Source organism: Eleginops maclovinus, chromosome 22 (genome assembly GCF_036324505.1).
Source record: "Eleginops maclovinus isolate JMC-PN-2008 ecotype Puerto Natales chromosome 22, JC_Emac_rtc_rv5, whole genome shotgun sequence".
NCBI lineage: Eukaryota > Metazoa > Chordata > Actinopteri > Perciformes > Eleginopidae > Eleginops > Eleginops maclovinus.
In genome coordinates, this window is record NC_086370.1 from 18,579,213 (window position 1) to 18,598,492 (window position 19,280).

Sequence of the window (19,280 nt, forward strand, 5' to 3'; positions counted from 1 at the left end):
GGAGGCAATCTTCAACTTGATACATTTACTTTAACGACTCATCAGGGGACAAAAAATCTAATAAACCATTCAGATATCATGCCTAATTGTTTTTTCATTTATTCCTGTTGTTGCATGAAATCCCAAATAGACCAGATGTGACTCCTTTTGGTTTGGCTCCAATCCCCATCCATGTCTGAGATTAGCTTATTATGCAATGTTTTTGAAAAATGATTGTGATAATTGGCAAGTAATTTGAATTCAAGTGACTCACAAATGAGATCATTATACAAATGATCACAGCAGGAATAATAAAGTTGTGTTTTAAAAGTATAATAGCTCATGAAAGTCATGATAAAACAGTGGGGGTTCTTTTATTGAGAAGTGTCTCCAGAACAAAAGCCTATTCCTAATGAAACAATGCCACTCTGTCCTCATTTTCTGTTGCATTTCAAGAGCTCAGCTGCTCTCCACTGTCTGAGCCTGTCCTCATAAATCAACTCGAAAGCAGCTCTGCCACCCCCCGCCCCCCAGGGTGATGCCATCCTCTGATTTTACTGGCCTGGACACAAAAAACACATGCACATACACAACCACATACCCTCATCCCGTGCACACTTGTGGATGCTAAAGACAAGTGACAGTTTATCTGCATGACAAAAATGAGTCCTGATAGGAGACCCATTCTCATTTCGTCAGGTGAATTTATTGTAGCCGGACAACGGAGGGGCATTGTATCTCGAACATTAACATTTGGCCTATATGGCATTCGATAATTATGGGACATATGCTGTTTTTTTCAGATTCTGTTTATGTCACCAATGAGTCGTGCACTAATTCAGTAATGCATGTCACAGCAGTCAGTTCAGAGAGTCCTCCAGGTCCCATTGGGCCCTGAGGAGGGAGTGGGACGACCAACAGAAAATGGGGGAATGATTTAACTGTTGAAACAACGGGCAACATGTGAGACTTCAAACACATATTCTAGATTTAAATGCTTTAACGTGAACTACTGTGTGACAAAAATCGTCCTGTCTTAATTGAAGATTGTACCGTGCCTATTTAATTCTGTCACACAATAAAATGCAATCAGTTTTCAGCACTAGCCATCAAACTGCTCAACGTCCACAGCACCATGAGTCATAAGAATTTCATGCATCGCCTGAATCACATGGTTTTAAAAGATTTTACGCTAGTCTAACAACATTAACAACTGACTGCGCTCTGTGTCATGGTTGGAGTCTTAAATAACAGAGCTGTGTTTTTCCTCCAGACTCAACCCTATTGATTTTTGGTGATGTCACACAGTAACTATTTTTTCCTATCCCTAATGGCATGCTCCTGCCATCATCAAGAAACAGGATTCTTCCTTTATCAAGTAGCCAGGGATTTTGAGACGATGACACATATCCCACAGCTCAGACCAACTTTTCTATCTTCCTCTGGCTCCATAAAAAAAGTATTTGTTCCCAGACACAGACCAACTACTGTGTTTTCCCACTGTCTAATTTAAATGTAGAACTAATACATCATACTATCACACCACCAGGTCAAACATTGTGTTTACTCTTGTTCTAACACCCAAAACCCATTTATCGGTTACATCAAGTTCCTCCATGAGTGTTTTAATACTGTATTAGTTTAACAAGTGATATTATTAGACCCACTTGCATGTGATCCAGCATTTGATCTATTTTGCACAGCACAATTAACACCATCTCTCTTGTCACCTACATGTCAATGGTGCGAATAGAGATTGCACATGTAGGTGTTTCATTATCACAACCCAAACTGAGACACCTCTTTTCAACTAACACTTTCACTTGCCTGCATTTGATACTAAGAAATAAGTAATATGGAGTCAAGAATCAGGATATATTTATCTTCACTTAAAATTAAACATTGCCGGACAAAGAAACAAAAATATCCAGTAATATTGAGCCGACGTACTAAGTTTGAGGGGATGCATTACATGAATAATATTATTTTGGATTACCTGCAGTTTATTCCCAAGATGGAACATGGAGCTCTGTATTTTAGGCTAGTTTCCTCATTGTGCTTCATTGCCTTTTTTGTTCTCAGGTCGCACTCTTCTAGACTGGCTGTGTGTGCATCATGAAGATGGGTCTACAGAAGAGGAGGCGAAGGAACTGTGTCAGCGAATGTTGGTCCAAGGTCTGCTGCACCCTTTCAGTGACAGCACAGCAGAGCCCCACGGTGACAGCCCTGTCCCAGCAGTCTTTAATGTAAGACCTCTCTCTTCACTGTCTGCCATCACAATTGTTTTACCAAAATGATGACATGAGATGCCCTGCATCAGCAATTCAAGGACATCTATTTAACATTACACACTCTCAAAGGCAAGACTGCATCACTATAGCTCCATTATTTCTTTAGCTTAGCACAATGCATGTTCTTAGTGATTGTCCCAAGTGCTGTGTTTGGAAGAGGTTATTATTAAACATGTGCTTATCAGATGATATAATCAAAGGCTATAGCTCAAAATGATTTGCAGTAGCCAACATATGTTACAAAGCAATGCAAAGCTTATCAGACTCGTGTTTGTGTATTTACGGCTGTATAACTGTGATTGGTCCCAGAGACTTTTCATTATCTGAAGAGCAGTGGTGCATGTAGACAGTGTGGCACCTTCAAAGTTAATTTCATGAATCTTTAATTCTCCATTCCTGTAATGCTTTGCTCAGAACTAAACTCATGTGCATCACATCCTTCCGCACAGTTCACCACAGCCGCTGCCTGAACTATTTCTTTCAAGTTCCCCTTGCAGCTGAATTCATCCGACTGAAATGCATGATGGTTGGTTTGCACACTGTGGAATATACTGTATATACAAATCTTATTTCCAAATCATTATTACATGTTTTAAATCCTATTTGATTATGTGTGCACGCTCAGGACGCTGAGTTCAACGATTTATTTTATCATTAGTGCTATTTTTGTCAATGCAAACAAAATGGCTCCATGGACGATAATGTATGCCAGTCCACTACTTGGGTTCAGACGGAAAAATCTCAACAAGTATTGACTGGTTTTCCATGAAATATTAAACATTCATGAGTAATCCTACAGCCTGAGTTGACCCTCTTGACACTTTTATAGCGTCATCATGGGGTTGATCTTTTGTGTGTGTGGAATGTCAACAATAATGAAGGGACTGAAATTTAAGGATCAGATGATAAATCCCTGACTTTCTCTCCAGCGCCACCATCAGGAGCTGTCTCTTATTCAGTGAAAATCTAGAGATGTCAGTTGTACAGCATTCATTTACATTTATGTGCAATTTCTCAATGACTGTTAAACTGATTGGCATGCAAACTGAAAATCATGCTCGCCAGAATCACTTGAGTGATACCTTTGACATAAAAGTGTTTATCTGAGTACAGCCTCACAGAGCTGCTGACTCTCATTATTTTGTATGTTTTGTACCAAAGAATGTGAACAGATTAGTGTTCCTCTCTAGCGGAAAATGCACCTCCCCCGCAGATGTTTATTCATAGACTTACATTGCACATGCACATCTGCACAAAGTATGATATGCATACCTAAACACAAACAAATAAACATTCACCAGAACATGCATGCTCTATAAATACAAATCCCATCACATACAGTTACACCCTATTCTCCTTGCTCAGTGTGTTGTCACAATAGCTCACAAATGCTGAGTACTAGCTTTTTATGTACAATTTTGCCCCGTGTGCACTTATATTTACAAAAGGACAGCCCCAGACACTCATACATATTCAGGCATTTCCTCGCATGGCTGGATTAACAGCAGTCGCTCTGACACTCAGTGCTCGCGTATACCATCTGCTGACCATGTTATGTAACAATTCCACGTGCCTTGGGCTCAGGCTGCTCTTCCCCAGTAGAAAGCTCACCATGTCCGAGTAGCACTCCTAGAGCCCATCCCCCTTTTTTGTTGTCGTCCTTTTTTGTTTTGTTCTCATTCTGTGCTTTTGGCCTGGAGTCCTGCATTTTTCAGCTTGATCAAGAATAACCTTTGCTGTTGCCTTTCAGAGGAACAGATCCTGTGTTATTGTTAATGTTTTACAATTAATCTCCCTTTTGAAATTAATTATCACACTTTTTTTGTAATTCCCTGCAACATTTAGCCCCTATCTCTATTTTTACATGTTTGTTCTTGAATTCACAGTTAATTTATATCTTGAAATACATCACATACTAAATGTCCTTGTAACTTCTTCATCTCCTTATTTCCATCTTTTTCTCTCATCTTCTCTTTGTCCTCGTCTTTGCTACCTACCCTCCTAAAACCACATTTCAGACAGAATGAAGCTGATGAAGTATTGAATTTCAGGCAGTGTGCAGAACAAGAAACGGACCAATCATACATGTATTCACTTCAGCAAAGTGACATTGGATGCAATATCACATTTAGGTATCCAAGAAACTTCTGGATAAATGTTAATGAGCATGGGCTTCCATCGATCTGGCATACTCTCTACCTTGTGTGTGTTTGTTTCTGGCCACACATCAGGTTACCTTAACACACCTAATGGGTTTTGTACTGAGACTTATTTCTCAGCAAATTTAGCAAATGTATGTGACCTCACTGGTAAATGACTTGATTAACACTACCACGTATAAGTATTTAATGTGTCCCTATGGCATTAAGCTCTAAATGCCATGCCAGTCTCTTTGGAAATAAAATAAAAAGCAACAAAAACTATTATAGAAAAGTAGGGGAAGTTTTGGAATTTCTTTTCGGACTTTTACCCCTTCACACTTTGTATTCAGTGTTTGTGGGTGCTCATCAGTGTCTGGTGTTGTCTTTGAAGAAAGATGAAAAGGGAAGATCATTCTTTCAGTGTGTTTTATGCTCTGTTTTATCTCTTACCATTGATGCTCAGCCTTTAGCAAATGAGGTTCAACAGGTCCTCTCATCCTTCGGTAAAGTCAGGTGGAGATTTCATGTGTTATGAGCAGTGTTGCCACAGTTACCTTGAAAAAGTAGTCTGATTACTCCTTTAAAAAGTAACTTAATTACTTTACTGATTACTTGATTTTAAAAGTAACTAAGTTAGATTACCCCCCTTTCAACATTAAAAATGAGTCCCACAAACTGCCGACCAACTTCTTCATCTCTCCCCCACTTACTGGTTTTGCACCGAGGTCCAGCTTTTGTTGTTTGGGTGGTGGGGGACCTCCTGCATTTGTCGCAGCTCTCTGCTTCGCACCACCTGGTGGGACTTGCTCTGTAAGTCTGACTGTGCCGTGCTGCGACTCCAAATGTTTCTTCAAATTTGACGTAGTGTTTTTGAAGCTCGCCAGCACAGAGTGTACAACGAACCTTAATACTGTCATCTTTAGCTGACACAAACTCAAAATAGTCACTGTATTTCTCTCCTCCCTCCATTGTTGTTTACGTTTGTGTCTCTGCGTGGTATTACACATGAGTTGTCCTCGTGCTGAAAACGTGACTTAATTGTCGCATAGACGTCACTCCCCGAGACGCAAGAAGAAAGCAAACATATATCTTTTTACTAAAGAAAATGACAAAAATAGTAACGCACAGTGACTCGGATAAGTAACTTTAATCTGATTAGCCTACTGGTTTGGAAATAGTAACGCGTTAGATTACTCGTTAATGAAAAAAGTCCTCAGATTAGAGTAACGCGTTAACGACATCACTGGTTAGGAGCAGAGCTGGGCACAAATACATCATAAAGTATTTTGATACAAAATACAAATACTTGATCAAAAAATGTATCAAAATAAAATACAAAAATACTGGTCTGGAAAATGTATTTAAATACAATACAAGTATTTTGTATTTTGAAAATACAAAAATACACGCGAGATAATGCCTGTATTGAATACTGTCTGTAAACTGAGGAATGTACAATAAATAAAAAAGGAGACAGCTAACGCTACATTCAAATCCATTTTATTTTATCCATATTAAACAGAAAAACAGATCAGTTGTTCTTCAGGACAACCAACTTCTCCAGCATATCTGGTGTTAATGACCTTCTGTGAGGCCGGTTCACTAAGCCAGCAAAAGAAAACAGGCGCTCAACCGGGGCTGAGGATGGTAGGGTTGTGTTAAATCTCACAAAAAGCTGTTTCATCAAAGGGTATGCATTTAGTGAAGCCAGGTCTTTTCTGGGATCCTCCAAAAAATGAAGGGTCTCCAGTTCCGCCTTGCTGTGGCTGGGCAAGGCCTCGGCCTCCAGCTGGTTGACTGTTCCTGTAGAGATTGAAGACAACAGAAAAAAAACAAGAGCAATCAGAGATGGCAAGCTGGCCTCTGCCAGACACTATGCATGGACAAACAGACAGATAGACAACAATCAGACAGGGTCATAGCAATACCTAGCACAAACTCCCCCCTGAGGACCAAATAATGCATTCTTCAAAGTATAAATACTGAAATTGTCACCAAAAGGTAAAACATGCTATTGTAAATTACATAATTAAGTATTTTAAAGTGTAAAGAAATTCTTCTCACCTTGATCAGTGAACACAAAGAATTCGTCATTCTCCTCTGTGCTCGGTGTGGTCCCGTCACTCTCTGAGAGAAGTCCGAGTTCGTCTGCTGAGTGCAGCATCAGTTGCTGTATTCGCCTCTTCTCAGAAGCCAACCTCTGGGGTAACCACCTCATCTTAAAGTATGGGTGTGTTGTGGTTGCCAGGATGGCCTCATTCACGTCATGCTCCAGCATCAGAAAATTGTGGAAGCGTTTTTTGAACCCTGCTATGGTTGCTTGAAGAACGTGTGAGCAGTACCTCAAGTTTGATGCTTGCAGATCCTCCAGCTTGGCTTGAATGGTGAAAAGTGTTGGCAACAGCTCACCATAATAGCATGCAGATTGCCCTTGAAGCCGATCTATTGAGATGGCAATCGGTCGTAACACTCTGCAAAATTCCTCAATGTAGTCCAGTTCGACTTCCCTGAATGGTGGAAGTTGCAGGGCAGTCATGGCATCAGGGAGCTTGTCACGCAAGAATGACAACTGAGTCATGCAGAGAATTCCACCTTGTAATGCAGGGTGTCTTGAGTTGCTGCTCGATTACTTTGCCTAGCGTTTCAGCACTCTTTGGTCTGCCAGATGCTGTCCATAATGCTGAGCACTTCGCCATCGTTGAATGATTCAGCCTGCTGAGAGTTGCATTGCTAGTGATCGATTTCTTGACATCAGTAGTTGAGATTAAACTCAGAGTATGTGTCGCACACCGGAGGTGTGGTGGTAAAATGATGGAACACTCAGATGCTTCTTCTCTCTCAGGATCTATGACCAGGAAGGACAGCTCATCGTCCAGCTCTTCAACTTCATCTGGGTCATTTGTTTTTCCAGTGACACTGAACTCTTTAAAGGCCTTTGCAAAGTTGGATGCATTATCAGTAACTGTAGACACAATGGTGTCTGAAGACAGCCCATATTCTGTGTGAATCTCATCCAACAGTTCTGCTATTCGGTTATAAGTATGGGGGCTGGGAAAATGCCTAACGGCAAGAGCGGCTGACTGCCTTTCCAGCGTGTCTCCATTGATCCAATGTACTGTTGCTCCCAAATAACTGGTTTTCTTTGTTGACCAAATATCCACTGTTGTACAAACACGGCGAACATTTTTAAGCGTCTCTTTTAGGAATGCTTTTTTTGTTGCAAATTCTTCATCAATCCGTCGTCCGAGTGTCCGTCTGGACATTACATTGGCACCTGGGTGAAGTCCCTGCACAAGCTCGATGAATTCTGTTTGTTCAACGGTGGCTAATGAGTGCATTCCTTTGACAACAAAGGATTTCACAAGGGAGTCGACTTTACTTTGTGATATTGTTGGGCTAGCATGGTCAAACAAACGAGTCTGCCTTAATGATGTTTTGGCTTTCTTCTGCTGGCCACTTGCACTTTCCTTTTTGTAATTTTCAAATTCCTGTAGATTCTCTGGGTGTTTTCTTTTCAAATGTGTCTTGAAATTTGTTGTTGCTTGATAAGAGCCACAAATAATGGCTTTCTTGGTTGTGCACAGCTGACACTCAGCTTCTATCTTTCCACTTGGATTTTGAGATACTACTTTGAAGAATTTCCCATCCAATATGGCACACCTAGGCCCAGTGGTACCTTCTGAAGATGTGGTGGCTTGAGGCTCACCTGACGCCTCTTCATCATCATGATTGTCACTCATCTCAGTTCAGTGGGACATCCTCTATTTCAAACGAAATTGTCAAAAAAAAAGTTGTTAGTCAGTTACTCTTCAACAGACACACACTTAAATCACATCATAAAAAAAGGAAAAACAATTAAATCCGAAACTGACTACTATATGCACTTGCATGAAAGGGCTCTTCTAACCTGCCAAGTGAAATATTACCTAGGATACTAATGATAAAGCGTTTGGAAGTGGAAAAACTAAAAGCCAGAGGTGTCAAAAGTAAAAGTAAAAGTACATTTTCTGGTGTAAGTACAACACTAGCACGTGGTAGCCTATTACATAGCTGTTAGACCATTTACTCCATTGTACCTAATGGGATAGATAGACTGCGTTGTTACTGAAAAACACTTCTAACAATCTAACAAGGACCCACCACAAACTTGATCCAACCAGTGTAGTCAGCTGATCGTAAGACAAGTACACAGGTCTACTGGTTACTCAGATAAGTTACCTGTGTTGGAAGGAAACTGTGTTTCTTTTCTTTCTTTCTTTTTTAACTTTTACTTTTGACATCTCTGCTAACAGCTGAGCTAAGCTCCATGCACAAAACTAACTACTATGCGCCATAACAGGCAGTGACTCCAAATCTAGTGATCTACAGATACTGAATTAGTTTTCAATAAATACAAATATAAAATAAATAATATGCCCTAGAAATGCTTAATACAGCCTACTGTATTGGTCTCTAATGGACTATTAAAAAAAAAAAAAGCCAAGTGTGAATATGATTTTAGAAGCTAAATGTGTAGTTTAAGATTATATAAAAGTGGGTTTTCAAGGATCCTCCCTAGCTTTGGTTGGAGCTCTAACAGGAACTGAATCTCCATATAATTAGTTAGTATGAATCAACATAGAAGACTTAATATTATTCAGAAATGCTTAGACCTAGCCTACTGCTCTATGATGGACATTTGTCAAGTGGCCCAAGCCCCTAAACAACACAATTTTCTCACGTTTTTTCACAATAAATAAATAAGTACTTTATTGACAGGTTATAGTTATGGATCGTTCTGGGCTCAAAACATTGTTATGAGCCCAGTTTAGCCTATCTCATTCTTTCGTTTGGTAATAGAATTTGGTACCGAGTGGAAAAGGAATTCGCCAGCTCGAGGTCTTGCCGTGGGAGGGAACATGCCTGCGAGGGCTCCTACAACATCACTAGGCCGATACAGGGGCTATTACGGGTTTAAACACAAAACTGGCGTTATTTGTTTTATTGGGGGTCATAGAAACGGGTCCTTTCTCGTTTAACATCAAATAATATGGCCGTGTTCCTCTACCGTTTCATCCAATTTAAAATTGGATCTCCTAACTGTCCTCAGTGAGAGTGACTAATTTAATCACCATATCTTACGTTTAGTACTAGTTTACCTTTTGCGAGTCAAGCATTCATGTTTGACCTCTCTGGTCTATATTTGATAAGCTACCTAGGCTACACTCTAAGAAACTTGCTCAATTTCGCTGACCTAAGCAATTTGACTGACCGTCATTTATCAACCCCTGCCTATCAAACACTCATCATTCAAGAGAAAGCTAACACTCGAAAATAGTCTAGTGCTTATGGTGTAATTCTGTTGACAATGTGTGTGGGAAGACTGTAGCATTTTTTTTATACAAAACATTTCACCTTAGTGTTGTTTCATGCCTCGAAAAGCCAGCAACAGAGCCGTGTAGGTGCAGGTCCTCTTCACTGCTGTAGTAGTGATGACTGCTGACGTCGCGGAGAAAAAATGGTCGCGTTCAAGTCTCGATTGGGCGTGTCACGTGATTTACGTCTTGACCCAAAGATCTCTGGTGATTCGCTTAGTTTTACTGATTTAAAAAAAAGGTTTTTTGCAAAGTATTTTTGTATTTAAAATACCCAAATACAGCACCTCAAAGTATTTAAATACAAACTACATTTCATTTTTTCCAATCTTGTAAAAATACAAAATGCAAAATACTGAAAAGTATTTTAAATACGTATTTCAAATACATGTAGTTAAAATACTGCCCAGCTCTGGTTAGGAGGGCACAGGGAATGCAACAAATGCAGGCCAGACAATTACTTTGGCAAGCCAGATATCTAGCTCAACCCCAAAATAGCATCCATTTGTTATTGTGCTTTTAAACTTAAGAAACTTTAAAAAGCAGAGGTTCATAATTTATTTGACTGTGTTTCACATTGGCTGTGCAAAGGGGATAAACCTTTATTGTTTCAACTGCTGTTTTTATTCTCAGGTGTTTCCACTTTTGAAGCGTTCAGAAAAACCTACTTGACTCATATCCCCTGTGGATGTTGTAAACCTTTTATCGGATCCCGCCATGTGTTCACACTGTTTGGAATATATAGTTGTAGTACTTGGTTGGAGCATGCAGTTTTAAGCACCACCATCTGACTTTGGGTCGATCCCATTCACACTAAATGTGCTTGCTTGTTTTCTAAACTGTTTGCAGGATGAGCAGCTGTACACCTGGGCTTCTGTAGGCCTGCCAGTTTCCTCTCACCTGTGGGAACTGTATGGGGGGCGACCCACAGGCCGAGAACAAAGCTTGAGATCCTGTTTGCATCAATCATCAGCCAAGACCCCGGGAAATATCACTGCTCAGGTTGGTTACATCCTCTCTATATCTATACATATTCTACTGCATGATTGCCCAGTTTGCCCCTTTGTGAATAATATTGGCTTTGATTTATTTGAGTGTGAAATCAGAGAGTATTATCAGTACAACCAAAATATTGTTTTTAGTTTTGTGATCTTGATTTGAAATCTGGGACAATATTAACTATACAACCTGTCAACGTGTGGAGAAATACATGAAACCGCAGTCTCATCTCCCAGCATTGTTTCTCTATAATCTGCATCAGCACCTCAGCTGTAAACTGCTCTGTGTCCACTAGAGGCCAGGCTTGTCTTGAAAGACTTGCTAGATTATTACGGTGAACCTCATTGTTTCCTAGAAGAGTTAATAAATTAGAAAGGCTATACTTACTGCATTTTCCTTTAGATTCAACGATGTGACCACAACTGGGGAATGTGTACTAGCAGACACAGGCCCTGCCCATGTGAGGCCCGACGAGACTCTATGTCTCTGGGGTCAAATCTCTCGCTATCCCCTCATCCCTGCTCTAACCAGTCTGGAGCCAGAGGTCTGCTGGAGTCTAGACATAATGGACTTTCTTGACCCTTCTTTTGCTCATAGCTCTGTCGCTAAGCTCCCTCTTTTGTGGGTGTTGTACTGTTCATAAAGCATCATTTATTGAATGATTATGTGGCCAAGATAGACCAGGATATTTTATGTCAGCTTAGTCCAAAACATGCTAGACTGTCTGCTTTTAAAGATGGTTTCATTTATCAAAAACACAAACTCACAGGTTTATTTACTTCAGTTTCCTTTTGTGAACCCTACTGTAGTTGCATGCTAAGCTAATATCTTATTTTGTGTTCACTGACAGACAGACTCCAGCAGGTTGAAATCAGGTCAGTCATCCTCGGAGGATGAAAGCTGTCTCATCCCTCAGCTGGAGCGGACCATCGATGACCTGCAGATTAAGATTGCTGTGTTGCAGGGCCAGCAGGCTTCCTTGGCAAAGGGCAGCGCTGATAATGCTGGAACTCTGGGTGCTGCCCACCACAAGGCCTCACAGATGACGGGAGGACGATTGGGGAAGACGAGCCAGGCGGTGTCTGTCCAGACCTCACCTGTGGAGGAGGGCTTTAAGTTTGACGTGCCTTTCAGCAGAGGATCAGGCAGCGTGTCGTCTCCTGTTTCATCCTCCATCCCCGAATCTACAGAGAGCTTTGTCTGCACGTGCCAGCAGAGGCAACAGAGAAGCGCCCATCAAACTCCTCCACCCCCACCTCCCCCTCCACCCCCACCACCTCTTCCAGGGGGTGTTGCTCCTCCTCCTCCTCCACCACCTCCCCCGCCCTTACCCGGGCTTGGACCCTGTCCACCACCGCCGCCTCCCCCTCCTCCTCCACCACCAGGTTTTGGACCTCCTCCACCCCCTCCTCCGCCTGGTTCTGGACCTCCACCCCCACCTCCTCCCCCGCCGGGTATGGGCCCACCTCCACCACCTCCTCCCCCTGGAATGGGACCCCCTCCTCCACCACCAGCCCCAGGCTTTGGGCCTCCACCACCACCAGGCTTTATGCCCTCCATGGCGATGCAGGAAGCTGCCCCTGCCAAGGCTATGATAGAGCCCCCCAAGCCAATGAAGCCCCTCTACTGGACACGCATACAGCTGAATGCTAAAAAGTAAGGACATGCTGTATAACGTGAAGATAGATATGGATCATTTGCACTAAGGTATTTACTGAACAGTAGAGGAAGCTTGTCCACTTAAGATAAAGATCAGCACGTGCTCGGAAGGCTATAGAGATGCTAACCTTGCGGAAAATGAAAGTGATGCAGTCCAGGCATTGTGGTCAGCAGTGGATTTACTTGAACCAGGTTTTCTTCCCTTATTAAGGCTTGGAAAAGTGTAGCTGAATAGAGGTCTAGAAATAGACTGGATGAATGACTTGTAATTTGTTAACTGACGGATATATTGAGTTGATTTGTACGCTACAGAAGATGATGAATGACTACTCATAAACTGCTGAAGACAATATAAAAATGTCATAAATGCCTTTTGTGGTGAATTCAAAACTTGAAATACACTATGAAAGTGGAATTCACTCCACTTATTCAAACTATATACTGTCATAATATCCTCTTTGTTCCATCTTTAGGTCCAGTAGCTCACTGGTGTGGGAGACAATCGAGGAACCATCTGTAGACTTTGAAGAATTTGTGGATCTGTTCTCCAAAGGTGCTGTTAAGGTGAAGAAAAAGCCGATTTCGGACACAATCAGCAAGTCGAAGGCCAAGCAGGTACAGTACCGTGTGTTTTATAGTTGTGTTTTCCTTTCAGTGTGTCTGTAAATACAGTATACATCCAATAGTGTATACTTGTACAAAAGCCCATCGATTCATATTATTTTGGTAATGTGTAAGTTGTGCTATTGTTATTTTGGTCAGGCAGTTAATTGGCCACCTATGGCTGAGCACTATAAAGCTGAGGTTTCATTAGGACCTCTTCCTTTTTCTGGCATCTTCAGGAGTGGGATCGAAGTCCAGCTGTTGCAGGCTGACTGTTGAAAACCACACACATAAATACATACAAACTCTGATCACACATTGATCATTCTTACTCTGTGTTGTGGGTGTGAAGACTCAATAAAGACTCATTTCTTTGGACACCGTTTCCTTTTATTGTTCTAATCGGACATTCTACAGTGGTTGCCACCGGAAACATAGTCTCAGCATCACAGCTCCTTTAACAATTCTTTTCATGGTCCTTCGAGCCGGATTTGGCAAACTTCTCTAGTTAACAATGGCAACACCAAAGAAGAGTGAGTCACCCACAACACATGAAGACCCAGACAGAGACAGGTCAAACTCCCCAGGGCTTGAGAGGTGTGTCCGCATCCTTTCTGATGAGAATGCACTGTTGAGGCGCTGTCTGGACCAAATGAGGGAGAAAGATTCTCATTATCACACTTCTTCCTACCCCCCTTCAAGGCGTAATAGCATGAGAGGCTATGCCGCAGGCTCCAGATCAAGCTCGCCGGTTTCACAATGTATGGAGACGTCTCCAAGAGATCAACAGGATCCGCGTCCTCCATGGCATAAATTAGAACCGACAGCGACTGAGGGCAAGCTACATGCAAGGGAAAGAGAAGTTGATGAGATAGCCAGAGGTCTAGAAAGGATGGGGCGGCCATCTAGCCGCGACCGCAGATCTCCTGATAGAAACTACCCAAGCAGACAGACAAGTCGCCGCAGAGAATCACCTCCTCATTACAGCTCATCTTCACGGAAGGATCCTTACCTGGATTGGCCCCGGCAACATCGTTCCCGCAGATCTTCTCCATCACGGGAACACCAGTATTCAAGTATACCTGCTGACTATTGGCATGACTATTCAAGCCAATACAAATATGACACTCCAAGGGGATATGAGTCAAGCCGACGCCGCGAACCCTCTTACTCACCTGGGCGTCATTCTCGACATCCTTCAGTGGAGAGAGAGCACTCATATCGGGGCCCGAAGCCAAAGATTCCTGACTTCGTTCATGAAGATCCTCGTGAGTTCGCAAGACTCAAAGTTGCTCTTCATAACCTTCTTCCGCCCGATGCCACAGAGCGCTTCAAGTTTCAGATTCTACTGGATCACCTCAAACTGGAAGAGGCAATGCTCATCGCTGATTCATACAGTCACAGCAGGGATCCATATACTGACACCATGGAGGCTCTCACAGAGTTATATGGTCAACCGCACCAACTTGCACTTCAGCGCATCTCCAAGCTCATGGAGGAGCCGAACGTCAAGGCAGGTGACACTAAGGCCTTTCGTCAATTCGCACTGAAAGTGCGCGCTTTAGTAGGGATGTTGGAGCAACTTGGCAGCAGTGGAAGAACCGAACTGTGGTGTGGATCTCATGTTTCACGGCTTCTGGGAAAGTTGCCTCATGATTTAAGAGCAAGCTTTAGGAGGTATATCAATCCCATAAGAACTCCCATTCCAACTCTTCTCGACCTAGCTGACTGGCTAGAATATGAGGTAAGGGTGCAAGTTGATGGTTCAAAGTTCACTGGTGATCACGGTAAGGAACATCAGAGCTACAAAGAACACCGCAAGGACCGAAAGTCACAGTCCACAATGGTTCTTCACAACAGTGAGCCAAAGGAGTGTCCATCTCAGTTACAGTCAAGTAGTTCAGATCAGCCACGAGAAAAGCCCAAGAAATTCTGCCCATTTTGCAACACACCTCAGCACTATCTGAATCAGTGTGCAAATTTTCAGTTACTGTCCAAGGAGCAGATCGAGAAATGGATCCGGGCCAATCAGAGGTGTTGGAAGTGTGGACGCGAACACTTCTCTTCCGAGTGCACTTTGAAGGCTAAATGTAAGAAATGCGACAAGCGACATCTTGAAATCCTTCATGAGGTGAACACCGGAGGTAGCGGTAAGACCACCACTTTCAGGAAAGACACAACTGGATCCATGGAGCGTGCCAAACCCACCAGCTCCACTGCTGAAACCCTCTATGTGGACAGACCTACTGGTAGCAGCAGGGTGCTACTGAAGATGAGTCGGGTCATCCTAAAGAATGGTGAGAACTCATTGGACACATATGCACTGCTAGATGATGGCTTGGAGAGCACCATCTTACTGTATGAAGCGGCACAACAGCTCGGCCTACAAGGTTTACCTGAGGAGCTGTCCTTGCGTACAGTGCGTCAAGATGTGCGAGTCATCCCTGGAGCCACAGTGTCGTTCACAGTTTCACCTGCAAACCAACCAAGTAAGACCTTCCACATTCAAAGAGCATTCACAGCCAAAGAGCTAGATCTGGCACCCCATACTTACCCTGTTGCGGCCCTCAAGAAGTCATATTGTCACTTGAAGAACTTACCTCTGCAGCCCATTGACCGTGCGCAGCCCTTGCTGCTCATTGGATCGGACCATCCACACCTCATAACCCCAACTGAACCTGTTCGCCTGGGCCCACCGGGAGGGCCGGCTGCGGTCAAGACCAAGTTGGGATGGGCACTCCAAGGTCCTTCTAAGCTGCTGAGGCACAGCCTGACCACTCAGCAATGCCTTTGGACATCGAGCACTCCGACCACCGCTGAGTTACTCGGTCATGTCGAAAAGCTATGGCAATTATACACTTTGCCTTACCGGAGTGAGAAGCTTGTGACACGCTCAAGACAAGACACAGAGGCAGTACGTATTCTGGAGGAGAAGACCGTTAGGGTGACGGTAGAGGGAGTTCAGCGGTACGCCACTCCTCTGCTCTGGAAAAAGGACCTCCCCCCACTGGTTGCGCCTAAGGAAGCTGTGATGGCCCAACTGCGCAGTACAGAGAAGAGGCTGGCTGGGGATCCTGATAAGGCGGCTACCTACAAGGGTGAGATCAAGAAGCTGGTGGAAGCTGGGTATGTGAAGAAGATACCCCTGGATGAGGCAGCTAGTAGTCCGGGGTGGTATATCCCCCACCACATGGTCCACCATAATGGAAAGAATAGAATAGTGTTCAACTGTTCTTTCTCCTTCAAGGGCATCAGCTTGAATGATCACCTGCTCCCTGGACCTGTGCTGGGTGCTACCCTAATAGGTGTTCTCATCCGATTCCGTGAACATCCCTTTGCGATCAGTTCGGATATAAAGGGCATGTTTCATCAAGTCCGCCTTCTCCCAGAGGACCAGCCACTCTTGAGATTCCTTTGGAGAGAGATGAGGAGGAACGACCCCCCGGACATCTACCAGTGGCAGGTCCTGCCTTTCGGCACTACATCAAGCCCCTGCTGTGCCACATTTGCTCTCCAGAAGCATGTGACTGACCACGCAGGACCTGGAGACAAGTTGCGCACATCAGTGGAACAATGCTTCTACGTGGACAATTGTCTACAAAGTCTACGTACTGCTGAAGGAGCGAAACAGCTGGTGGATGATCTTCGCAGTCTTCTGGCCAAGGGTGGTTTTGACCTGCGACAATGGGCCAGCAACTGCCCTAGCATAATCAGCCACCTGCCCCCCGAGTCCAGGTCAGAAAGTAGCGAACTCTGGTTCAACCACGATACAGCTGACCCAGAGGAGCGCACCCTCGGACTAATATGGCACTGTCAATTAGACAGCATCGGCTTCAAGCATGGCCAGCTGGAGCTGGACCCTCAGCCCACAATGCGAAGCATTTACAGGACCCTCGCTAAGCAGTACGACCCACTTGGCTTCATTGTGCCCTTCACCACTAGGGCCAAGATCTTGGTACAGCGACTCTGGGATCGTAAACGGGAATGGGATGATCCAGACTTACCTCAAGATCTCCTGCAAGCATGGTCTTCCTGGGTGGAGGAACTTCCGCAGCTGTCCAGCATTACACTGCCTAGATGCTACACCGCAGGAGAACTGGATCTCACTACCTGCAATCGGAGCGTCCACGTCTTCTGTGATGCGTCTGAAAAAGCATACGGCTCTGTGGCGTATCTTCGCACGCAGGATGGCAGTGGACGCACCCAAGTTGCCTTCATTGCAGCCCGGTCAAGAGTGGCCCCCAAACGGCAACTATCTATTCCCCGGCTGGAGCTCTGTGCTGCCGTGACAGGTGCTCAACTGGCATCAGTCCTGAAGAGAGAGTTGACCCTGGATATCCACTGCTACACCTACTGGACCGATTCAACGACAGTACTTACCTGGCTGAATTCCGAATCCTGCAAGTACAAAGTCTTCGTGGGCACTAGGATTGCTGAGATTCAGGAATTGACAGATGCTGAAACCTGGCGCTATGTCGACACCCAGAGGAATCCAGCTGATGACATTACAAGAGGGAAGACCCCGTCACAGCTGGCAGAATGCCCCCATTGGTTCCAAGGCCCAGATTTCCTTAGACAGCCAGAAACTTCATGGCCTGAACAGCCATCAGGAAATCCTGCTGAGGTCCCTGAAGAGATGCGGAAACAAACCTTTTGCGGAGCCACAACCGTCGACAGTGGTCCACCTCTACTTGACATCGGTCAATACAGCACCTTCCAGGAACTCCTTGAAGCGGTAGCCTGCTCACCTCACGGGGTGGCTTCTGATACGGAGAGTACGTCAGCGGCTGACTTAAGGAAAGCTGAGCTGGATGTTCTTCGTCAAGCCCAGATCGAAAGTTTCCCAGATGACATGACACAGCTACTGTCTGGAAACCCTGTCACATCAAACAGTAAGCTAGTCACGCTAGCCCCTGAGCTTGACCCCAACACTCAGCTCATTCATGTTGGAGGCCGTCTGCGTAGATGTGATCAGCTAAGTCAAGAAGTACAGCACCCAATTGTACTTGATCCTTCCCATCCTCTCTCAAAGCTGATTATTAAGCGCTACGACCAAGACCTGCACCATCCTGGTCCGGAGAGAGTATTTGCGGAGATCAGGCGGCGCTTTTGGATCCTGAGAGGCAGGCAGGCAATTCGCAAATTCCAACACAGTTGCCCCGAATGTCGTAAGTGGCGCGGAACGCCTGAGGTCCCAAGAATGGCCGATTTGCCCCCCTCCAGTCTCCGGCTCTACAAGCCAGCATTTTACTCCACCGGAATCGACTGTTTTGGTCCCTTTCAGATCAGAGTCGGGAGGCGAAATGAAAAGCGCTGGGGCATATTGTATAAGTGCCTTACTACCAAGGCAGTCTACATTGATCTGCTAGCAAGCATTGACTCTGATTCTTTCCTCATGTCACTCCGGCGATTCGTGTCAAGAAGAGGAAAGCCACATGAGATTCTCTGTGATAATGGAACGAATTTCAAGGGTGGAGATACCGAACTGAAGGAGGCATTTCAGGCCCTCCAACCAGCTCTGAAGGAGCAGCTGACTGCACAACAGATCGCTTTCCAGTACAACCCGCCAAGTGCTCCCCACTTTGGCGGCTCTTGGGAAAGGGAAATACGGTCCATAAAGGCAGCACTGTACACCGTTGTTGGAGCGCAGACCGTGCCAGAAGAAGTACTCAGGACAGTCCTGGTTGAGATTGAAGGCATTCTTAACTCCAAGCCTTTGGGTTACGTATCCTCAGACGTCTCAGATCCAGACCCCGTGACTCCAAATACTCTTCTCATGGGGCGGCCCGACAGCTCTCTACCTCAGGTGATCTACCCAGAGTCTGAGCTACTCACTCGCAGGAGATGGCGGCACAGTCAAGTTCTGGCTGACCAGTTTTGGTCCAGATTCATCCGACAGTACTTGCCTGCCCAACAGACACGTCAGAAGTGGCAAAAGGAGAAAGACGATTTGACCGTCGGCACAGTCGTAATGATTGTGGATCCTCAGTCTCCAAGGGCCCTCTGGCTTGTTGGAACAGTGAAGACGGTCTGCCCTGGCTCCGATGGAAGAGTAAGGGCAGCAGAAGTTAAAGTGAAGGATCGCACCTATCTTCGCCCGGTGGCTAGACTGATTAAGTTGCCTGCATTTCCAGACGACCATGGAGAGAAGGACTTTTAGAAGCAAATCCGTACAACAGATTTGGGGGCGGCTGTACAAAAGCCCATCGATTCATATTATTTTGGTAATGTGTAAGTTGTGCTATTGTTATTTT

At 44.4% G+C, this 19,280-nt stretch overlaps 2 protein-coding genes across 2 annotated transcripts in view; one reads left to right on the forward strand and one right to left on the reverse strand.

Moving 5' to 3' along the window:
* Positions 1–19,280, forward strand: part of fmn2a (formin 2a) — a 45,244-nt gene that overhangs the window by 3,132 nt on the left and 22,832 nt on the right. The window contains exons 2-5 of the mRNA XM_063874945.1: positions 2,062–2,225; positions 10,615–10,767; positions 11,615–12,420; positions 12,897–13,038. Of these exons, the coding sequence (XP_063731015.1) occupies positions 2,062–2,225; positions 10,615–10,767; positions 11,615–12,420; positions 12,897–13,038 (1,265 nt within the window). The remainder of the gene's footprint in view (positions 1–2,061; positions 2,226–10,614; positions 10,768–11,614; positions 12,421–12,896; positions 13,039–19,280) is intronic.
* LOC134858809 (uncharacterized) lies at positions 5,890–6,974 on the reverse strand. The gene is made up of 2 exons (XM_063874946.1): positions 6,476–6,974; positions 5,890–6,214 (listed from the first exon to the last, which is right to left on the reverse strand). The coding sequence occupies exons 1-2, from the start codon at positions 6,945–6,947 to the stop codon at positions 5,943–5,945; spliced, it is 744 nt and encodes a 247-aa protein (XP_063731016.1). The 5' UTR covers positions 6,948–6,974; the 3' UTR covers positions 5,890–5,942.